The sequence below is a fragment of the Octopus bimaculoides genome, chromosome 10, assembly GCF_046866305.1.
Source record: "Octopus bimaculoides isolate indiv1 chromosome 10, ASM4686630v1, whole genome shotgun sequence".
Lineage (NCBI taxonomy): Eukaryota > Metazoa > Mollusca > Cephalopoda > Octopoda > Octopodidae > Octopus > Octopus bimaculoides.
In genome coordinates, this window is record NC_142937.1 from 1,666,603 (window position 1) to 1,688,776 (window position 22,174).

General features: G+C 36.6%; 1 protein-coding gene across 7 annotated transcripts in view; it reads left to right on the forward strand.

Annotated features, from left to right (window-relative positions):
* LOC106867322 (cilia- and flagella-associated protein 65) overlaps positions 1-22,174 on the forward strand; it is a 1,093,663-nt gene that overhangs the window by 440,971 nt on the left and 630,518 nt on the right. For all 7 annotated transcript variants that reach the window (XR_016243317.1, XM_089358289.1, XM_089358292.1 and 4 more), the window contains 2 exons: positions 1,174-1,254; positions 20,811-20,865. Coding sequence is in view for 6 of the 7 variants with exons in the window: in XM_089358289.1 (XP_089214415.1) it covers positions 1,174-1,254; positions 20,811-20,865 (136 nt within the window). In the remaining variant the exon portion in view is untranslated. The remainder of the gene's footprint in view (positions 1-1,173; positions 1,255-20,810; positions 20,866-22,174) is intronic.

Sequence of the window (22,174 nt, forward strand, 5' to 3'; positions counted from 1 at the left end):
AATGGATTGAGAGGAGCTGTGTAGAAGCCCAGCCAATGGACTGTACCTGTAAGTCAAAAAGTAGGGAAACACTGTCCCCTTTCTTACTGCTTTCCGTTTTCATCACTACATTCACAAAAAAAAAAAAAAATAAAATAAAATTCCGGGGCACAACCTAGAAGAGGTTTAGTCAAGTGAATCTTTAAAAACTTGATAATTATTCTATTGGTCTCTTTTGCTGAACTGCTAAGTTATGGGAGATACAAACACACTAACACTAGTTGTCAAAAGATGGGGGGGGGGGGGACAAAGACAGACATGCACACACACACACACATTATGCACAATGAGCTTCTTTCAGTTTCCATCAACCAAATCAACTCACAAGGCCTTGGTTGGCCTAAGGCTATAGAAGAATGCACTTGTCCAAGGTGCCATGCTGTGGAACTGAATGAATAACCATATGGTTTTTTTTTTATTTTTCACAATGGTTGAAATTGATCATACATTATCTGGTAGGTTCAAGATTTCAATGAGGCATTTTAAAAATTTCTAGACATTGTAGGCTAAGTGTAGAAGGTAGGATCTGGCTGGTATGAGCATAAAAGTAGCAAGAAGGGCTGTATTTACTCTTTTACTTGTTTCAGTCATTTGACTGTGGCCATTCTGGAGCACCGCCTTTAGTCGAGCAAATCGACCCCAGGACTTATTCTTAGTAGGCCTAGTACTTATTCTATCGGTCTCTTTTGCCAAACCACTAAGTTACGGGGATGTAAACACACCAGCATCAGTTGTCAAGTGATGTTGGGGGAACAAACACAGACACACAAAAATATACACACACATACATATATATATATACATATGACGGGCTTCTTTCAGTTTCCGTCAACCAAATCCACTCACAAGGCTTTGGTTGGCCTGAGGCTATAGAAGAAGATACTTGCCCAAGGTGCCACGCAGTGGGACTGAACCCGGAACCATGTGGTTGGTAAGCAAGCTACTTACCACACAACCACTTTTACGTCTATTTGATTGGTTTAAATTTCAAAAAGTTGAAAAGTGATCAATGTATATCCCCTATTTATTTTTATGTCAGTAAAACTGTGTCCCCTTTTTGTACATTAATTGGACCTTGTCACCCTTTCTATATTATTAACCAGATCGTTTCCCTCTTTTATTTGTATTTGTCAGGCCACAGGATCTGTCATTACATTGGACACCTATGAAGTCAACTTTGGGCGTCATCTTGGACTAAACGATACCGTGGAAAAGGTAAATGAGTTTAATATGAAATTAATCTTTATTCTGATTAATGTCTCTGATACATACTGATTCAACAATGGTGAGTCTATGCCCAAGATGTCTTGCATTAGGACATAATACCAAGACTTCCTGTTTGCATAATGAATATTTTAAATGCCTGATCAGATCATCCAGTAATCTACTAACTTAGGGTCATGTGATCATAAATTAAGTTTAACTCAAAAGTCTTTTCTTTCATGATATTTTATCCAACTATTTGATTTAGTTTTAATTATAGAAAGGACATTTTGGTTTCTGCCTAACTTGAGAGAAAAGTTGGGCATAGAGGCATCAAATGTGGTGAACTAGAGAAATGACTGTGCTAGTATGGTCATGTGATGCATATGGATGAGGACAGCTGTGTAAAGAAGTGCTGATCTCTAACTGTGGAGGGAACCTGTGGAAGGGGTAAGACCCAGGAAGACATGGGATGAGTTGGTGAAGCATGATCTTCGAACTTTGGGTCTCACAGAAGCAAAGACTAGTGACTAAGACCTTTGGTGATATGCTGTGCTTGAGAAGACCCATCATGTAACTGGTACCCATGCCAGTGGCACATAAAAAGTACCTTCCAAGCATTGGGCCTCAGGGAGGCAAAGTGGCTGATGCCAGTGGCACGTGAAAAGCTCCTTTCGAGTGTTGGGCCTCACAGAAGCAATCACAAATGATTGAGACCTTTAACATTATGTTGTGCTTGAGAAGAAGACCCATCAAGCCAAGTAAAATCACAGTTGTGGCAGATATTGGTGTCATGCAAATGGCACCCATGCCAGTGGCACATAAAAACACCCATTACACTCTCAGAGTGGTTAGTGTTAGGAAGGGCATCCAGCCATAGAAACCATGCCAAATCAGACTGGCGTCTGGTGCAGCCCTCCAGCTGGCCAGCCCTGGTCAAACAGTCCAACCCATGCCAGCATGGACAATGGACGTTAAATGATGATGATGATGATGATATATAGTAATATGAACAGGTAAGATCCAAAGAATAAGGTGTAGGAAGCCAGTAAGCTTTGAGTAGTCTTTGAGGAGGTATAAATTTTGAGGAGGTATAAGTTTTGAGGAGGTATAAAAAAGAACTTTCAGGAACAATAGTGGTTTATTGCCGTAGAAGGTTGTAAATTTTTCCCATATCAGGGTTCAACAAGCTGAAAAAAGTTATTTTATAGTTCACAGTTAGCAGCTGGGGTTGTTATATATACGAATAAAAGTAAAAAATTAGGGAATGGAATCAATAAAACCCAGGCTACATATATTTCTCAGCTAGCAGAACCTCGGAAGTAGTAATTTTCCAAACAAGGGGTGCTCCGCTAGCTAGTGGAGTAGCTAGCAGAGCTAGATAGATGGGTAGCTAGTAGAGTGCCTCTCATTTAGGTAATTACTACTCCTGAGGTTCTGCTAGCGAGGAAACATATATTGCCTGGATTTTATCGAATCCATTCCTTAAATTTGGATTCTATCTATCTATCTATCTATCTATCTATCTATCTATCTATCTATATATATATATATATATATATATATATATATATATATATATATACACACACACACACACACATAATTTTTAAAAAATTTCTTTTTCATTATAGCCACTTAATTAAATACTGACATTACACAAATTCTTTGATATCAAAGAAATATTAATTAAAATTAACTCATCAATATTTTGTTAATAACTAGTTACGATTATTAAAGTTTAGCAGCAATGTTTTTGCAAATACAAGAAAACTCCACTAATAATGCAATTTTCTTGACTATTAACTAACAATACTTTACACATGTCATATCTGCCACAATCATGCTGTTGGTGGTCTAAACCATTCTAACCATGGCTACCTCATCCTTTTTCAGTCATATCTTGGACTGCATTATCCAATGTGTAGTTTTCTGCAGAATGATTTGAAGAGTGATTAGTAAATATGAAAATGATCTTTTTTGTTGTTGCCTTATCCCAGTTCCGTCCCTCCCCACTCACCCCTTCTGACCTAGCTGTCCTAGAGTCAAAATCCTATGGGAGTTAAAAGTGAACCCTGTAAGACTAAAAGGTCAACACAACCCAAGGTGACTGTTATTATGGTGTGATTGAGGACAAAGAACTGTAATACAAGGTGTTTGTCATGATATATCATCATCATCATTGTCGTCGTCGTCATCATCATCATCATCGTTTAACATCTGTTTACCATATTGGCATAGGTTGGACTGTTTGACAGGAGGTGGCCAGCTGGAGAGCTGCTAAAGTCCATTTGTCTGTCTTGTCATTGTTTCTACAGCTGGAGGCCCTTCTTTGCGCCAGCCACATTTATGATTATATTAACATTTCTTCACAGTTTTTGTTATGTAACGAACATACTGAAGTTAATTACTATAGCTGGCTCCTCTTCTATTATTTCTGTTTGAGGTAGGCTGAAACCTTCATTCACGTACCACCCCATAGTGATTCTTCAATAAAACAAGGAAAAACAGCAACAATGTGGACTGCAACACTGGAGGTTTAAATGCCATCATGCGGCAAATAATAATTTCACATACTTTCAAATATATACAACAGCAATAACAACAAGCATTTTAAATCCATTTTCCTGGATAAAGCATGGATTTTGCAAACCCCCATGACAGCCTTTTTAGTTTATCATACCTAGTACATTCGTTATCATCAATCCTCTTTCTCTGATTTCATCCTCAATCATCTTTAACCAAATCTTCTTCTTCCTCTACTCCTACGTTTATTTCCGTTACTTCTCTCATCCAGTCACTTTCATCCTTCCTAAGCACATGACTCAACCACTTCCTCTCAATTCTCTTCATAACTTCCATCACTTGCTCTAGTCTCGTCATCCACAACAATCCATTGTTTTTCCCTTTTCTCTCTCTGCAATACTCTACACATCCACCAAACCATACTCATTTCCATTTTTTGCCAGCCTTATCTGCCACTTTACCTTCCTTCATTGCCCACGTCTCACCCGCTAATCATTGCCCATCATATACATACACAGAGCATAAACCTTTTCCATCTAATAAAAAAAAAACGGCTAAAACATGGAGATTATAGACTATAAATTCTCAAAGGGAAATTAATAACTCCAAAACTGAAACTGAAACTCAAGATGTTCAGTGAAAAACTTTATTATCAGTAAATGAAAAAAATACTTCAATGAAGCAGCTTTAACCAAAAGTTTGCTTTTAATCACAAACCGTGTGGAGGAGAATGTGAAAAAAAAACTATATCTCAGTAAAAAGAGCCCTTTCTCAGGAAGATCTTCAATTGCTTTCATCTAAGATCTGGAATGTAAAGAAAAAATATCAATTGATAAGAATGCATCAGGGTTAGATATAATCAAAAAAGAATACTGTACCAACTTTGACAGTAAAACTGATATAATCAACTTTAAAACTTTCACTAAAGCTATAGGGAAGCTGTATAGTCATAAGATACCAAGAAGATGCTAGTTATTGGATACTAGCAGAAGATGTTGACACTCTACAGAAAACCATTGATATGTATATTTAAAAGAGTTATGAAAGGTAAGATATACCAAATTGATATATCAATTTCACTTACTACAGCCAAGAACAGACTTGGCAGCTAACTATAAAGCCATTGCTTGTCCTTTTATTACATAGAGAGACTAAAAGGCAGTGAGCTTGCAGTATTATTAGCATGCTGGTCAAAATACTTAGTGACGTTTACATTTTGAGTTCAAATTCCACTGAGGTTGACTTTGCTTTTCATCATTTCTGGGTTGATAAAATAATTAACATCTAAGCACTGAGGTGGATGTAATCTACATACCCGATCCCTGAAATTACTGGCTTTGTGCCAAAGTTTGAAACAATTATTATTTCTATTATTATTACTAGCAGGACCCATGAATAGTTCATGGAATTAATGGTAAACCTATTGGATTATTTCTGACAATTTTATCCCCAAAACCTGAAAGCATAGCCTGTGTTGTGTCTGTATGGAGAAATAGTCACTCATCTGTTACTCGTTGAAAAGTGAAAGAAATTGGAATACGATGATTACTTTATGCACTTTATATATACACTTTATATACTTTATGCACAATTTCATAGACTTAATACACAGCAGTCATAAAATAAATGTTCACTTGTGTTTTACCATTTTCTCCCATAAACAAAATAAAAACATCTCATACATATGAAACAACTTTTAATTAAATTGCATATACTTGCCATGTGAATAAGTGTGAATGTGGAAGAGGTAGATTGAGGGAACCTGTGAAAGAGGTAGACCCCGGAAGACCTGGGATGAGGTGGTGAAGTACGGCCTTCGAACATTAGGCCTCACCGAGGCAATAACTAGTGACTGAGACCTTTGGAAATATGCTGTGCGTGAGAAGACCCGGCAAGACAAGTGAGACCATAACCCATGGCCTATGCCAGGGGTGTAACCAGCCCATTTATGCATACCTTTCCTTCATTGGATACTAAACTCTGCTTGTGAAGACCTGTTGAGGCAAGTGAAATCGAAATTAAATCAAATTCGATGCCTGGCACTTGTACCACTGGAGCGCTAAGAGCACCATCTGAGCTTGATCGTTACCAGAGCAGCTGACTGGCTTCCGTGCCAGTAGCATGTAAAAATGCCAGTGGCACATGAAAAAACATTCGAGCGAGGTCATTGCCAGTGCCACTGGACTGGCTCCTGTGCAGATGGCACAGATTAAATACCAGTGATACACTGAGGTCAATGTAATCGCCTAGTCCCCCCCCCCCCCGCCCAAATTGAAAGCCTTATGCCTTTAGTAGAAAGGATTATGAATACTGATTTTTAGGGCAGCGAGCTGGCAGAATCATTAGCATAAGGGGCAGAATAGTTAACAGCATTTCGTCTATCTTTACGTTCTGAGTTCAAATTCTGCAGAACTCAACTTTGCCTTTCATTCTTCTGGGGTTGATAAATTAAGTACCAGTGAAACACTGGGATCGATGTAATCGACTAATCCCCTCCCCCCAAATTTCAGGCCTTGTGCCTTTAGTAGAAAGGATTATAGTCATTATCATTATTATCATTAATAGTAAGAGTAGACAAAAAACACAGAACTCCACCCAACAAAGGAACACTAATGACATTGCACATACTCTAAATTGCACAATGCACAAAACCCCAAAATAACACCAGAAACAGAACAGTTAAACAAATCCCCAAGACAAATTGAAGCTGATACAGTTAAACGGCACAATTCTACATCCCCAGATATCAACATTATGCACACTGCAGGAACACGGGGGAGAACTTGGTCATAAAACTGTTGAAAAGGTAACAACAACAACAATAATAATAATAGCAACAATGATTAGGTAATTATGATAATAATCAGGATGATAGTGTAGGAAAATAAAATAATTCTGTTTCCTGGTAATATTGATAGCAATGTACCTGAAGTGTAGGTTTAATGGCTATTCTAAAATATAGAAATGCAGTTTTGGCTTGTATAAAGTTTGGATGGGAGTAACAGAGATTGGAGATGAGATATGGAAAGAGGGAGAATAAAGAGTAATATAAAAGATGGAGAGGGAGAGAGAGAGAAATGAGAGATTGAGAGTGCAAAGAGTGAATGAATGAAATGGCATTAATAATAGCACGATACAAATGTAGACGAGATGTTTACAATGTTTTGGGATGCTACATCAGCTGCCCGTTCGAAGCTATATACATGTGTGTGTGTGTGTGTGTGTGTGTTTATGCATCTGTGTTTGTACACCCACCATCACTTGACAACCAATGTTTATATCTCTGTAACTTGGCAGTTCAGCAAAACAGACCGATAGAATAAGTACTGGGTTTACAAGGAATAAGTCCTGGGGTAGATTTGTTCAACTAAAAGCGATGCTCCAGCATGGCAGTAGTCAAATGACTGAAACAAATAAAAATAAAGTAAACGAGTGGAAATCAAATCGGTGAGTGTGTTAAATCATAAGACATTAAGAGGGAATTACTCTCCCCAAACTCAATAATATATACATATATTTACACACACACACGTGTGTGTGTGTATATATATGCACATATATATATACAATTTAGGGTTCAGCAAGTATTGCTTCACCACACACCGAAAATTAGAAATAGCAGCCAAAAACTACTATTTCTCTACTAAAATACATTTCTAATTTTCGGTGTGTGGTGAAGCAATTCTTGCTGAACCCTAAATTTTAATTATGTTTATATAAGTTTACCGATAATGGTTTTTAACACACCAATCTACTTGGTAACATTATTACTTATCAATTAATTATTAATTTTTACCCTATATCTGTATGAGGTTAGATAGATAGATAGATAGATAGATAGATAGATAGATAGACAGACGTATAGATATAGATAGATAGATAGATGCAAACATACATCTGTCTGTATGTATGTATGTATGAGTGTATGCTTGTGTGTATGTGTATGAGTCTATGTTTGTGTGTGCCTTTGTTGTGTTGCCATCACATGATAGTTGTAAGCGAGCATCACCAGCAAACATGTTGTCTTCCTAGTCTTCCTTGCAAAACATGTTTGGCCATAGGGAAAACATTACTTTGTTTTGGAGACTGGTGAGGATTGGTGACAGCAAGGCCATCTGACCACCAGAGAAGCTGCCTCAACTAATTCTGTCTCATCCACACCAGCATAGAAATGTTGATATTAAAATGCTTGTGATGTATGTATGTGTGTGTGTGTGTGTGTTTTGATTTGTCTGTCTGATTGCCTGTCTGTCTGTTGCCTGTCTGTCTGTGTATTTATCTAGCTATTTATCCATCTATCTAGATGCATGTGTGTATGTGTGTGAACATATATATATGTGCATGTATATGTATCAATGCACAGACCACATTTAAATACAGGGGTCATTTCATGAAATAAACAGAACCAAAACATCAACAGAACAGAAAATGGCAGCGAGATGAATGCTTTGATGCCTGATCTCTTCTGATGTTGGATATAAATGGGATGGGAATTCTGTTCGGAATATCAGTAATGTTGAGTTAGAGAAAAAGAGAAGAGGAGTGAGGAAGGGAGCCTGCAGAATTGGGTACGTAGCAGACACATCAATCAAAATGGGGAAAAAAGAAATTTACTTTTTGTTTAAATATTAGTGTTGGATTTGTCTATTCAGATGGATGGAATCTATTTGATGAATAATTGAATATATATATGTATGCATAGGAATAGGAAAATATCTATACAAATGTTTGATTGTGGTAGCCTTCTTGTGAAAAACAAAAGTAAATACACTTATTTCAGTACAATTCCACCAATTAGCTAACCTCAAAATTTTGGGCAAAGATAAAATGCCTTGCATTCCAACTCCAAATCTTATCAAGTACAGCTCGACCTTCTGTCTTTTAGTTGTCATATCTTTTAGGTTCTGTTGGATCAAGAGTATGAGATCCAAGAAAGGATCTCTGTTTACAGTTAAACTAACACTTAAAGTAAGAGTGAAGGCATAATGTATGCTACTATGAAGTCACACTCAATTGTGAGTGTTGGTTGAATATATATCTACTATAATAATCTTTGTTGCATATTTAAGTGTACCAGCAATACCTGTGGAAATTCCATGGTCCATTCACAAATATTTCCTCTGTCAGTAATAATATCATATTTCCTGTATAATGCTTCAATGAATTCCTTGTTGCTAGACTCACACACATGCGTGAATGCTCACCACAGCAAACACACAACTACAGACACACATGAATAAACACACTCGAGAAACTGTTGGCTGTTATGGTAGCAGTAGTTGCAGAAGAGAGCAGTGTTGGTTGTTATGGTGGTGTTGATGGTGGTTGAGATGGTGAAGGTGATATTGGTGTTGTTATTGGGGAAAGATGCAGACAGTGACATAGATAGATAAAGAGAGAGGAATGAGAGAGGAGTGATATAGATAAAGGGAGGAATGAGAGAATGAGATAACTAAAGATGCAGTGACATCACACAACCTGTCACTTCTGGAACCCCTAGTCTCTGCATCTCTCCCTGTCTCAGTAGATTTTTCTGTTCACTGTTATCCCTAACAATATTATCTACCATAACAATATCTGGGCTCTGAGCCTTGATTAGGGAGTCACATTGGATTGTAAAATCCCACTGTGTCTTATGTTCTTTGTTCTGGTTCATGTTCATACCATTTCTGTGCTCTATTCAGACCGTACTTTTCACATAGCCTCCAGTGGATGAACTTAGCCACATTATCAGGCATTCTTTTGTAGTGATTTTGGGCCAGCTTGCTAGACTCACTCACAATAAGTGAGATTGTTTCATTTTTGTTGCCAAACATCCTACAAAGGGTCGATTTGCTACTCTTATCGATTTGGAACCTGGTGTAATTAGTTCTCAGAGCTTGTTCCTGGACATTGCATATCCATGCCTCAGTGCATCCTTTCAGACCACTTTTCCTTAGCCATCTTCAAGTGTTGATATAGTCTTTTCTTTCAATTTCACTGAGGTATTGTCTATGAAGTGATTTCATTTTCCACTTGTTTACTCTTTCTTCTTCATCTTGTCTCTTAAATATTTGTAGGTGCATCACATTTTGGGTTGGTATTACATTGTCAATTCTAACAGCAGCAAGCAAGGACTCACTCTGCTATTTGATGTACCAAACCAGACTGTTCTTCTTTTAACTGTCATCACTTTTCTAGTTTTCCTGTCTATTTCCTCAAGCTCATATTTTGTCCACCTAACAACATCTGTGCCATATTGTATTAAGGAAACAACCCATGTGTTCATTGCCCTGGTTTTGTTTTTCCATTGAGTCTACTTCCCATAATTAACTTGGTTCTTCTTCTTCTTCTTCTTCTTCTTCTTCTTCTGCTTCTTCTGCTTCTTCTTCTTCTTCTTCTTCTTCTTCTTCTTCTTCTTCTTCTTCTTCTTCTTCTTCTTTGAATTCTGCTTCCATTTCTTGCCGAGTATCTTCCTGACACATAGGGCAGAGAAACGTATTGTATACATTGGTAGGCCATTGAAACAACACACCAGATTGTTCATTTACAGAGATGGGACTTCCTGGAAAGTTCTGTGGATTTCCTAGAAAGTTCCGCAGATGGGACTTCCTGGAAAGATCCAAGGATTTTCTGGAAACTTCCGAGGATGAAGCTTCCTGGAAACTTCTGGGGATGGGACTTCCTGAAAATTTCTGAAGATCTCCAGGAAAGTTCTGAGGATGGGGCTTCCTGGAAACTTCCGAGGGCTGGACTTCCTGGAAAGTTCTGAGAGTGGAACTTCCTGGAAAAATACATGTGTGTGTGTGTATATATAAACATATGTATGTATATATATGTATGTATTTATGTATGTATATATATATGTATATATATGTATATATACATACATATATATATATATATATATATATATATATATATATATATATATATATATATATATGTGTGTGTGTGTGTGTGTATATATATGTATGTATGTATGTATGTACGTATGTATATGGTGGATGTCTACTCCTTATGCAGAGCTTGACCACCTCCTGTACCTATGCCTTATCCCCACCATAGTATCTGCTGTGGCTTCTTTAACCAGACAATGTTCTGTAAAGACACCCACATAGATTATACCACCAGTTTTGACCACCCAGAGCTGCAGATTAGTTCTGTTCCTTGTAGATTTTAAAATGTCCCTTGAGGCCTCTGTTGGATTTGCAAACTTTTTGGTATACACTGCATTCAAAGGTGTGCACAGACACATCGTCAAAATAGTTGGTGGAGGTTTGTTTTCCTTGCATTCACAGATGAGATTTGAGGTCCGTAAAAGACAGGTATGGTCTGTCGCAGACTGTGCACACAAAAAGGTCATTGTCATTCACCTTCTTAATCGTTACATTCTTCCTTAAATCTCTTTTGAGTCATACTTTTGTTATCCTGGCCTCTTCAAATGCTTTCACTCCACTTCACACCTTTGTTTGCCATCCAACTCGATCCAAAGCAAGGGTTTCTGTGTCTTCTGGAACCATTCCCTGTGACTTCATATTACTCCTTATGCCATCCCTAAACCTTATATATATATATTTTACATATATATTTATAATTTTCATATATATGTTCTATATATATTTTTATATTTCCATCAGTCAGTTTCCTTCTATGAAATACACTATACACCATGCTAGCATGGAAAGCGGACGTTAAACGATGATGATGATGATGATGAAGACTTTGATATAGTTGCTGATATTTATGAAATCTAAACAATAATATACGAAAATGTGCTATCGTTATCCACGATTTATATTGGCTACGAATATAACTAAATCAGAAATAAATTAAGGTTGATAACATCTCCATATTCAATAAATTGGTGATGTTTGACAAAGTACATGAAGTTATTTTATATGAAAGAGAAAACTTGAATTGACTGATACATTGAAATAGACAGTAGGTATATACAAACTGTATACCAACTAATAAAAGTAGGACCATAAAAAAGAAATATGGAGTGTGTGTATGTGTTATATATATATATATATATATATACATATATATAAATGTACACACACACACACACATACACACATGGATAGATAAAAAGATAAATAAATAGATCAATAGGTAGATTGACAAATGGCTGACAGCATAGCTTGGCACAGTCCTCCGGCTTGCTAGCTCCTGTGAAACTGTTCAAGCCATGTCCGCATGGAAAAGCAACTGTTGAATGATGATGTTGATAATGATGATATATATATATATATATATATATATATATATATATATATATATATATGTGTGTGTGTGTGTGTGTGTGTGTGTGTGTGTGTGTGTGTGTGTGTATGTGTATAAGTGTAGGTGTGTGGCAAGAAACTTGCTTTCCAACCACATGGCTCCAGTTCAGTCCCACTGCATGGCACCTTGTGCAAGTGTCTTCTACTATAGCTTCAGGCCAACCAAAGCCTTGTAAGTGGATATGGTAGATGGAAACTGAAAGAAACCCATCATATGTATGTGTATGTTTGTGTGTGCGTGCGTGTGTGTGTGTGTGTGTGTGTGATTGTGTCTGTGTTTGTCCCCCACCACTGCTTGACAACTAGTGTTGGTGTGTTTATGTCCTCATAACTTAGCAATCCAGCAAAAGTTACTAATAGGATTAGAACTGGGTTTAACAAAAAATAAGTACTAGGATCAATTCATTTGACTAAAGGAAATTCTTCAAGACAGTGCCCTAGCTTACCACAGTCTAATGACTGACAGAAGTAAAAGATAAAAGATTAGAAATATATTTCTGATGATATGCAGTAACTGTTAGTAAATGTTATGGCATAATTTTGAATGGTGATGTTAGAACTTTCTAAACTTGTAACCACTTTTTCTTTCATTGTACTCAATTTCTTCACCTCCTCAATGTCTTATCTCTTCCTTTCTTTTGTCTACCTTTACAACCTCTAAATCCTACTTTTCCATCAACTGACCCTCTTTAAATTCATCAGTGCTATTTCTTCTTTCACTACTCTTTCATATTCCCATCTCCTCATACCAACCCTGATACAACAGAGCTGGATCCCTCCCTCTACATAACATACCACATCACCTTATCACACATTTCCTTCCCCTTTTTTCACCAGACACTAATCCCTACCCATTTTCATCTGTCACTTACATACATCCGTCCCCTATAGTGTATATTCTGCTATTCTCTCCTTTATGCACCCTCACAACTATACATCTTGTTGATCTGATCTGATGAATTTTTCTCACTTTGTTTCTGTTGCAATACTGCTATTCTGAAGATATACTGTTTTCCTCTAGGCATTTTGTACTTAAAATGTAGGTTACCAGACCACTGCAGCTGCTTCTATTTTCATCACCAGCTGTAGATTTCTAGACATATGAAAGCCAACAGATGGGCTTGAATAGCATATTTTGATTTCCTGTGCAGCTGTGGCTACATTTTATGTTTTTTCTATTGAAAAGCTTGTTGTATTTATTATGAGTGGGAAAGTATTTGATGATTAAGTGTTAAGAAATTTTTTCTCACATTTGTCACAATACTTAGGCTGAAGGGCAGTTTAGAAAAAGTTGATAGTTCTTTTTCTGACTTTGCTTCGTTTATAGTCTATTTGTATAGCATAGACTTTTCTTTGAAATGAATGTGCTTTATTGCTTTGTTAAATATTGTCTTATCAGATGATATTCTGGAAAGTCTCCAGCTTGTATTGCTGATAAGAGTTACTTATTAGTGAAGATGAGAGGTTGGAATATGCATCTGTATATCAGTGTATGTGCACATATATAATATAATATATATATATATATATATATATATATATATATATATATATATATATATATATACATGTAAGTATGTGTGTTAATATATACAGACATATATGTATGTAAGAATAATAATTCACATACATACACAAACACACATGCACAAATGCATGCACATACACAAGGATTCATATATGTATATGAATATATGTTCGATATATTTCTAATTACATCAACTGATGCCAGCACATAAACTAAAGAGATGTCTAGATTGACGCGGTAATTGTTGCCAGTAGCAGTGATCCATTTATCCTTCTGTAATGATGCAGTCAAAAAAGTATAGCCATTTTCATAAGATAGTTGATATACAGTCTTTTCTGTTCAATAATTTCATTTGGCATGTGAGCTAAGCTCTAATGTACACATATGTCCATATAAACACAAATATTATACATATAAATGTATATATACATACATACATACATACATACATACATACATATATATATATATATATATATATATATATATATATATATATATATATATATATATATATATATATGTATATATATATATATATATATATATATATATGTATATATATATATGTGCATGTATGTATATGTATATGTATATACATATATATGTATATATACATATATGTATATTTATATATATATATATGTACATGTATACATATTATTATGTATGTATATATATATATATATATATATATATATATATATATATATATATATATATATATACATACATACATATATATATATATATATATATATATATATATATATATATATGAATACATATATGTATACACATACATATATACATATATACAGACAGACATATAGTTTGGTAATGAAATATTGCATACGGGCATGAAGAATAAATAGAATAAACACAGGAGAGCTGTGCTTTCAAATGAATTCAGTGTTTAATAATATATAGTTGTGAAGAAATAAAATGAGGCTGTGCTTCAGTAGACTGAGAGACTGGGAGGGGGAGAGAGGGCGGTAGAGAGAGAGAGAGAGAGAAAGAGAGAAAGAAAAAGAGAGAGGGAGTCATTTATGTTAGCTGTGCAGGCAAAATGGCTCAGTGTATGAGCTGCTGGTTCACCAGCTTTTGATTTATGTTCAAATCTACCCTAAGCATTTTTTTTAATTGCCCGTTTGAGACTCCACATTGCATATTGTGGCTGCTATTTTAAAAGATCTTTTGTTTGCATAAAAGAGGTAGGTGTAGTTGTGTGGTAAGAAGTTTGCTTCCCAGTTACATGGTTTTGGTTTCAGTTCTACTGCATGGTATCTTGGGTGAGTGTCTTTTACTGTAGTCTCAGGCTAGCCAAAACTCTGTGAGTGGAAATGGCAGACGGAAGCTGGAAGAAACTCATATGAATACATATCTATATACATAAATATGTAATGATGTCTGTCTGTGTGTTTGTGGTTACGCTAACTCCTCCCTCACAGTCCAACCGATTTTAATGATTTTTGGCTCATAGGTGGATCACATGCCCTGAAGTTCAAATAAGGCTGGAATTTTTTGAAAACTCGATAATGTTCTGTTGGCATCGATTTTCGTGAGCTGAATCGGGCATTTGAATGGAAGTTCCCATAATGATTTGTGTGCCTTGAGGTCCCACAAAAGGGTACAGGAGGGCATAAATGCTTTTGCTGGACTTTTACAACAAAATTATACTGAAGCTTAGTACATCAGGTCATGTTTCTGATCACTGATAACACACCACCAAGCTCTCATTCTGATCCTGACAATTACTTCTTTAAAAACGTGTATCTTATACAAGTGCTGCACTTGGTATGAATATTCTATTTCTATGAAAACTCGTGACCCCACCCCATCCTTAAACATCCAGTACTATCCATAGCACCTCCTTCACATTTTTCTCTCCTTTGTCAGCTTGCAATTACACTTCAAGGGGCTACTACTACTACTACCTAAGTTTCAAAGCCACTGGTTTTGATGAATGATTTATTCAATGACGTGTGCTTGTGTTTCTTTCTTCTACTTATTTAATGTATTTTCAATGCATCAGATACAACAGGGGCAGTCTCTATGCTCATGCCTTACATGCATTGTATATTAGTTGCAAATTATGGCATGAGGCCAGCAATTTTACATTGATCCCTGTGTTTTACTGGTTCCTATTTTATCGACCCCACCAAGAGGATGAAAGGCAAAGCCAACCTCATTGACATTTGATCTCAGAATGTAAGGACAGACGAAATGCTGCTATACATTTTGCCCGGCATAGGAACAGTTCTTCCAGCTTGCCAATTATACATATACTGTATATTAATATCTGTAGCTACATCTATATCCTTTTTATTGCAGAAATTCTTTCTCTGAATACTTTCTGGTTATTTTTTTGGTTGATAGAGCAGCATTTTTTCCTAACTCAATCTTTAATAGTAAAGTCTGGAAAAGTTTGCATTTAATTTAGTTATCAGATTTATACAGGAAACGAAAGGAAGTGTGTGGACAGTGGGGAAAATGAAGGAAGCAGAAGAGAATGACAAGAGAGTAAGAAGGTGAAGATGATGATGATGATGAAAAAAGATTAAGAAAATGAAGTGTGAGAAAATGAGGATGATGATGATGATGCAAAACCATAATAAGAAGAAAAAGGGGAAAAAGAAGAAAAAGGAGGAGGAGAAAAAGAAGGAGGACAAGGAGGAGGTGGCAATAATGATGTGCCTACACCACTGTTGATGATGGCAACACTGCTGCTACTGCTGACTACACCATGACCACCACCACCGACTATGCCACCACTGCCAATGATGATGTTGCTGTCAAAGCTGACACTGAAGTAGAAGAACAAGAAAAAGATTTAGAACATGGAAGTTGAATAAGGTAAGAAAGGGATGGAGGAACAGAAGGATATTAAGAGAAAGCAGAATCAGACCCTTCCCTCTCTAGGCATTGCTCTAAATTTTTGTCAATTGGAATTTGGGAGTGAGTTCTCTTTCTTGCCTCTTATGAGAATAATTTTCATTAGCGCTCTGACATTTCTTCGCACAACACATTATTTTCAGTGAATTAAGATCTATCTTGAGTTTATGATTTCAAGTGTGGGAGTCTGCACTTAGCCACATATCCTACATGTAGAAGGCAACCATAGAGAAATGCTGCAAAGTTGAGGAAGAATGAGCATAAGAAGGGTTGCGACAAGAAGGAAAAAAAGATGAAAGTTAAAAATGAAGATGTGACTAATGATAGAGAAACAACTGTAGAAGCAACACAACAATAGCAGAGTAGCAGAAGCAAGAAAAGGAAACAAAAAAAAGATTCAAAGATCAGAAGCTACAAACATTATTATAGATTTGAAATGTTCCACAAAGGAAGAAAAAACAAACAAGCAAACAAAATAAACGAACGAAACAAATGAATAAACAAATACTGAATTGACATTCTGAAATGTCACTGGAAATAGAGAAAGCAATTAAGGTAGTAAGTTTAATTAAACAAGAGGTTTACAGTTAATGAATAACAAGGACAAAACGAAATGATAAAAGAAGAAAAAGAGAAAAGGAAAAGAAAGAAAAAACCCAACAACAGAAACAAGACGATAAAGCCACAAATTTTAAATTAAAGGAAGACAGAATGAAAGAAACTAAGGCAGTAAGTCAGGAAATAAGAAACGGTGTTGGCGGCGGTGGGTGCAGGAATGGTAAGGAAGGATACAGGGGAGGTAAATCACTTGCAATCTAGAAAGATGACGAACAAAAGGAAACAAAAAACATCTCCCATTGGTAACAAAGCAGGGAAGTTTTAAGTGGCGTTTCTGTGTTGGTTTTTTTGTTTTTCTTTTAATAAATTTCCACTATATTTAATTGTATGTTTGATGAATTAAGTGTAAAGTTTCTAATAGACACTTCTGAACTGCTGTTGTTTGTTTCTTCTTCTTCTTGTCGTCATCGTCATTGTCATCGTCATCGTCATTGTCGTCGTCGTCGTCCTCCTCGTCCTCCTCGTCCTCCTCCTCCTCCTCGTCCTCCTCCTCCCCCTTTGCTTGTGATTCTTACATGTTTTCTTTTCCCCTCATCCTCGTTTATTCTCTTGTTTTTTTCTTCTTTTTTCTCTTACCTCCAAGGTGCTGAGGTTGATGAAATCTTCATTGCCGCAAATACCTCGCATGTATGTATGCATGTGTGTATGTATGCTGTTGTATTATGTGTGTATATGTGTGTGTGTGTGTGTGTGCATGCATGTGTATGTGTGTATTTGTATGTATGTGTGTGTGTGTGGATAGTTTTATCTTCCTTCTCCTCATCAAGCTCGTCTCTGTCATTGTTACCATTAATCCACGTCATCACTATTATTGGCATCATCGTTGTTGTCATCATTAAGGTGGAAAGATGGCAGAATCACTCGCATTCCAGGTGAAATGCATTGCAGTATTTCATCCATCTTCACTTTCTGAGTTCAAATTCTGCTGAGGTCAACTTTGCTTTTAATCCTTTTGGGGTCAACAAAGTAAGTACCAGTTGAATACTGGGGTCGATGTAATTGATTATTTCCCTTCTCCAAATTTCAGGCCTTATGCCTATAATAGAAAAGATTCTTTTCTAATCTAGGCACAAGGCCCGAAATTTTGGGGGAAGGGGCCAGTAGATTAGATCGATTCCAGTATGCAGTCGGTACTTAATTTATTGACCCCAAAAGGATGAAAGGCAAAGTTGACCTCAGCGGAATTTGAACTCAGAACGTAAAGACAGATGAAATATTGCTAAACATTTTGCCCGGCATGCTAATGTTTCTTATTTCTTTATTGCCCACAAGGGGCTAAACATAGAGGGGACAAACAAGGACAGACAAAGGGATTAAGTCGATTGCATCGACCCCAGTGCGTTACTGGTACTTATTTAATCGACCCCGAAAGGATGAAAGGCAAAGTCGACCTCGGTGGAATTTGAACTCAGAACGTAGCGGCAGACGAAATACCACTAAGCATTTCACCTGGCGTGTTAACAAATCTGCCAGCTCTCCACCTTATACAGCAGAAAAGATTATTTTCAGAATCATTATCATTGTTGTCATCATCACTATCACCATCATCATCATTCATCATCATTATCATCATTAAATCACTGTCACCATTGTTGTCATTGACAGCATCATCATCATCAGTACCATCATCATCATCATCATCATCATCATCATCATCACCACCATATACTCAGAAGAGCAAACAAAACTTGCAACTTTTAGACATTATTCTACCCTCAAACATACTGTTGGTTATTTTTGCTATTTAACCCCATGTGAATTCCATTTAAGCAGTTCTATGGTAGAAGGTATTCCAGCCATGACTAGGGTTCGATTCCCTATAGCAGTTTGTTGGCCACTTTTTCCTGTCTTCTATGGGTATTTTACCTGATCTTTTAAGCTGTCTTCACAGCTACTCTGTGCTTGAGATTTACTTTATTATCTGTAAAATACCATCTCACTCTGCTCTTCTCAGTTTGTTTATAGAAAATGTTCTATATACATACATACATATATATATATATATATATATATATATATATATAAGAAATTAAAAAAAAGGGAAAATACATACACTTTACATAGTTTTAATATAATTTTTAATATATCGACCGGTTTCGCTTTCGCTATTCATGATATTAAGGTTTACTTATTTGAATATGTATTTCTTTAAGAAGAAATTTTTGTCCATGCTGGATAATCGAAATTCCTCTTTCTCTGTTACTATATATATATATATATATATATATATATGTATATATGTTTGGATCAAAACAGTTTTGATCCATACATGTAACTCTCCAATAAATTGGCTGAGTGTCTGTCTTTCATTTGTCCACTCACTCGTATATATACAGGGTGTCCACAAAGTCTGGGTACATGGAGATTAACACATACTTTAAGAAATTATTATTTCTTATATTTAATTGTTTATGTTATGATTTTATTTACTCCATGTACCCAGACTTTGTGGACACCCTCCTGTATATATACTTTTGGCATTGTATATCCTGGATACCTTATCTTCTTTCTAAATATGGTAGTACATAATTTGAAGTCAATTCAGCTGCTGTTTCTGTCATGTCAAATAACCTCTTAGATGCAACTGCATTGATTCATAGATACACTATTTATTGTTTAGCCCAAAGTCAGTCGTCATCAAAGACACTTGTGATGGCAGACATTTTATTCATGACCACCTCATAGCCTCAGGACAATCAAAACCTTGTGAATGGATTTCATAGCCAGTAACTGAAAGAAACCTGTCACATATATGTGTGTGTGTGTGTGTGTGTGTGTGTGTGTGTGTGTGTGTGTGTGTGTGTGTGTGTGTGTGTGTGTGTGTGCGTGCACAGGCCCATCTGTCTTCGTCCCTTGTGCTGGTTTGTTTATGTCCTTGTAACCTAGTAGCTTGGCATAAGTGACCCTCAAAATAAGTAAATATAAAATAATAAATGCGTCCTTTTAAAGCCTAGCCAGGCTCATGGGCGTGGTTTCCTGGTTTCAATGGCATATGTGTTCCCCAGCTGGACAGGACACCAGTCCATCACAGCGTTACTAATTTTTGCCAGCTGAGTGGACTGGAGAAACGTGAAATGAAGTGTTTTGCTCAAGAACACAACGTGTCGCCTGCTCCAGGAATCGAAACCACAATCTTACGATCATGGTGCTGACACTCTAACCACTAGGCCATGTGCCTCCAATCAAAATAAGTACTGGTGTTGATTTGTATTACTCAAATTCTTTAAGGTAGGACTCCCACATGACCACAGAAACTACTGTATTATATAGGGCCATGTGCATTTATTAGGCCTATAATGCTGCTAAGATGGCTCCGGTCCTTGATCACATCTCATGGTGACCTGTCTGCTGCAGGGATTCTGATTTGGTCTCTAGTTTGTGAGTAACATTTTCCCCTCCCTTCCAAATTTCCAAATGCCCTGAAAAATAATTTGAAAAGTATGGGAACTGCTTTTCCTTCTCTACCTAAGCCACAAAAAAGAACTCACTAAATTTCAAGGAAATTTTTGCTAATCTTTAGTGGTAAAACTCTGTTCAGCAAAAAACTTCAGGAAATCTGGATACTGTTGATGTCCAGGGCTGACCAACTGCTAAATATAACAATGATAACAACAAAAGCCACAAAAACTCAATAAAAACAAGTGAATAAAAAACAATTTTTTTTTCAATGAATTCCTCTTGCAAAGATTCCATTGTCTGTCCATCTCATAATCTCTTGTTTTTATCTGTTTCAGGAAATAGCAATAACGAATCATAGCCTTGGAAAAGTTGTTACACAATGGACAAAAGGTGAGAAAAAATTGTGCTGATTTATCTCATTTTTATGTCATAATTTTTTTGTATGATGGATTTTGATTACAAGTATATAATGGGCAGATTGGTAGTAGTAAGAATGACCAAGAGTTATCTGAGCAATTTGGGTGAAACAAATATCACATGGGAGTTTGTTTGAAAGTACTGGTTCATTAATTCTTATCACTGACATTTTGTTAAACTTTTGAAGATGTACATTGCTAGGAAATCATACACAAATGTGCATGCACTCCCCCCTCCACATTTAAATTAAATGATGATGCTGACATATATATGTGCATGCTTGTGTGTGTGTGTGTGTGTGAGATGATGATGATGGGATGATGATACTGACAATGATAACACTGGTGACAATGGTTTAATGCAGGTGATGATGATGATGATGGTGATGACGACGATGATGATGATGATGGTGGTGGCGATGAAGATGAGTTTGCTGGAGGCTGTTGAACAGAGAGAGAGAGAGAACTACGCTACACTGTCATTGAGAAGACCTGGCAACTAAAGTCAGATTGCAGCCACACATGTGTGGTCCTGCTAAGAATACCCCTGATGTGTTGGGCGATATGATATGCTTGACCTGTTGAGTCAAGTAAGACCAATATCATAGCTGTGGCCAGTGCCCCCTGATTGGCTCCTGTGCCGGTGGCATGTTAAAAGCACCATCTGATTGTGGTTGATGCCAGGTTCGCTGGACTGGCTCCTGTGCTGGTGGAACACAAAAAGCACCAACCAATCGTGGCTGATGCCAGTACCCCCTGACTAGCTCTTGTGCCAGTGGCACATAAAAAGCACCATCCAAACATGATTGATGCCAAGCCTGCCTGACTGGTTCCTGTGCTGGTGGCATGTAAAAAGCACCCACTACACTCTTGACATTAGGAAGGGCAGCCAACTGCAGTTGGCGTTAGGAAGGGCATCCAACTGTAGAAACATTGCCAGATCAGATTGGATCTTAGTGCAGCTGCTGGCTATCCAGACCTCAGTCAAACCATCCAACCCATGCCAGCATGGAAAACAGACATTAAACGATGATAATGATATATGTGTATATATATATATATATATATCTAGGAGAAGAAAATGGATATAATAACATTGGGAAGCTCGTGGTTTTCGCTGGTATGTCTTTAATTAATTAGATAGCAAAGAAGGAAGAAGCAGAGATGAAGGTACTAACCAGGAGCGACTCTGGATTTAATTATCCCTTAGAGGTATCAAACCCTCCAACTGACACCTACACTATATATATATATATATATATATATATATATATATATATATA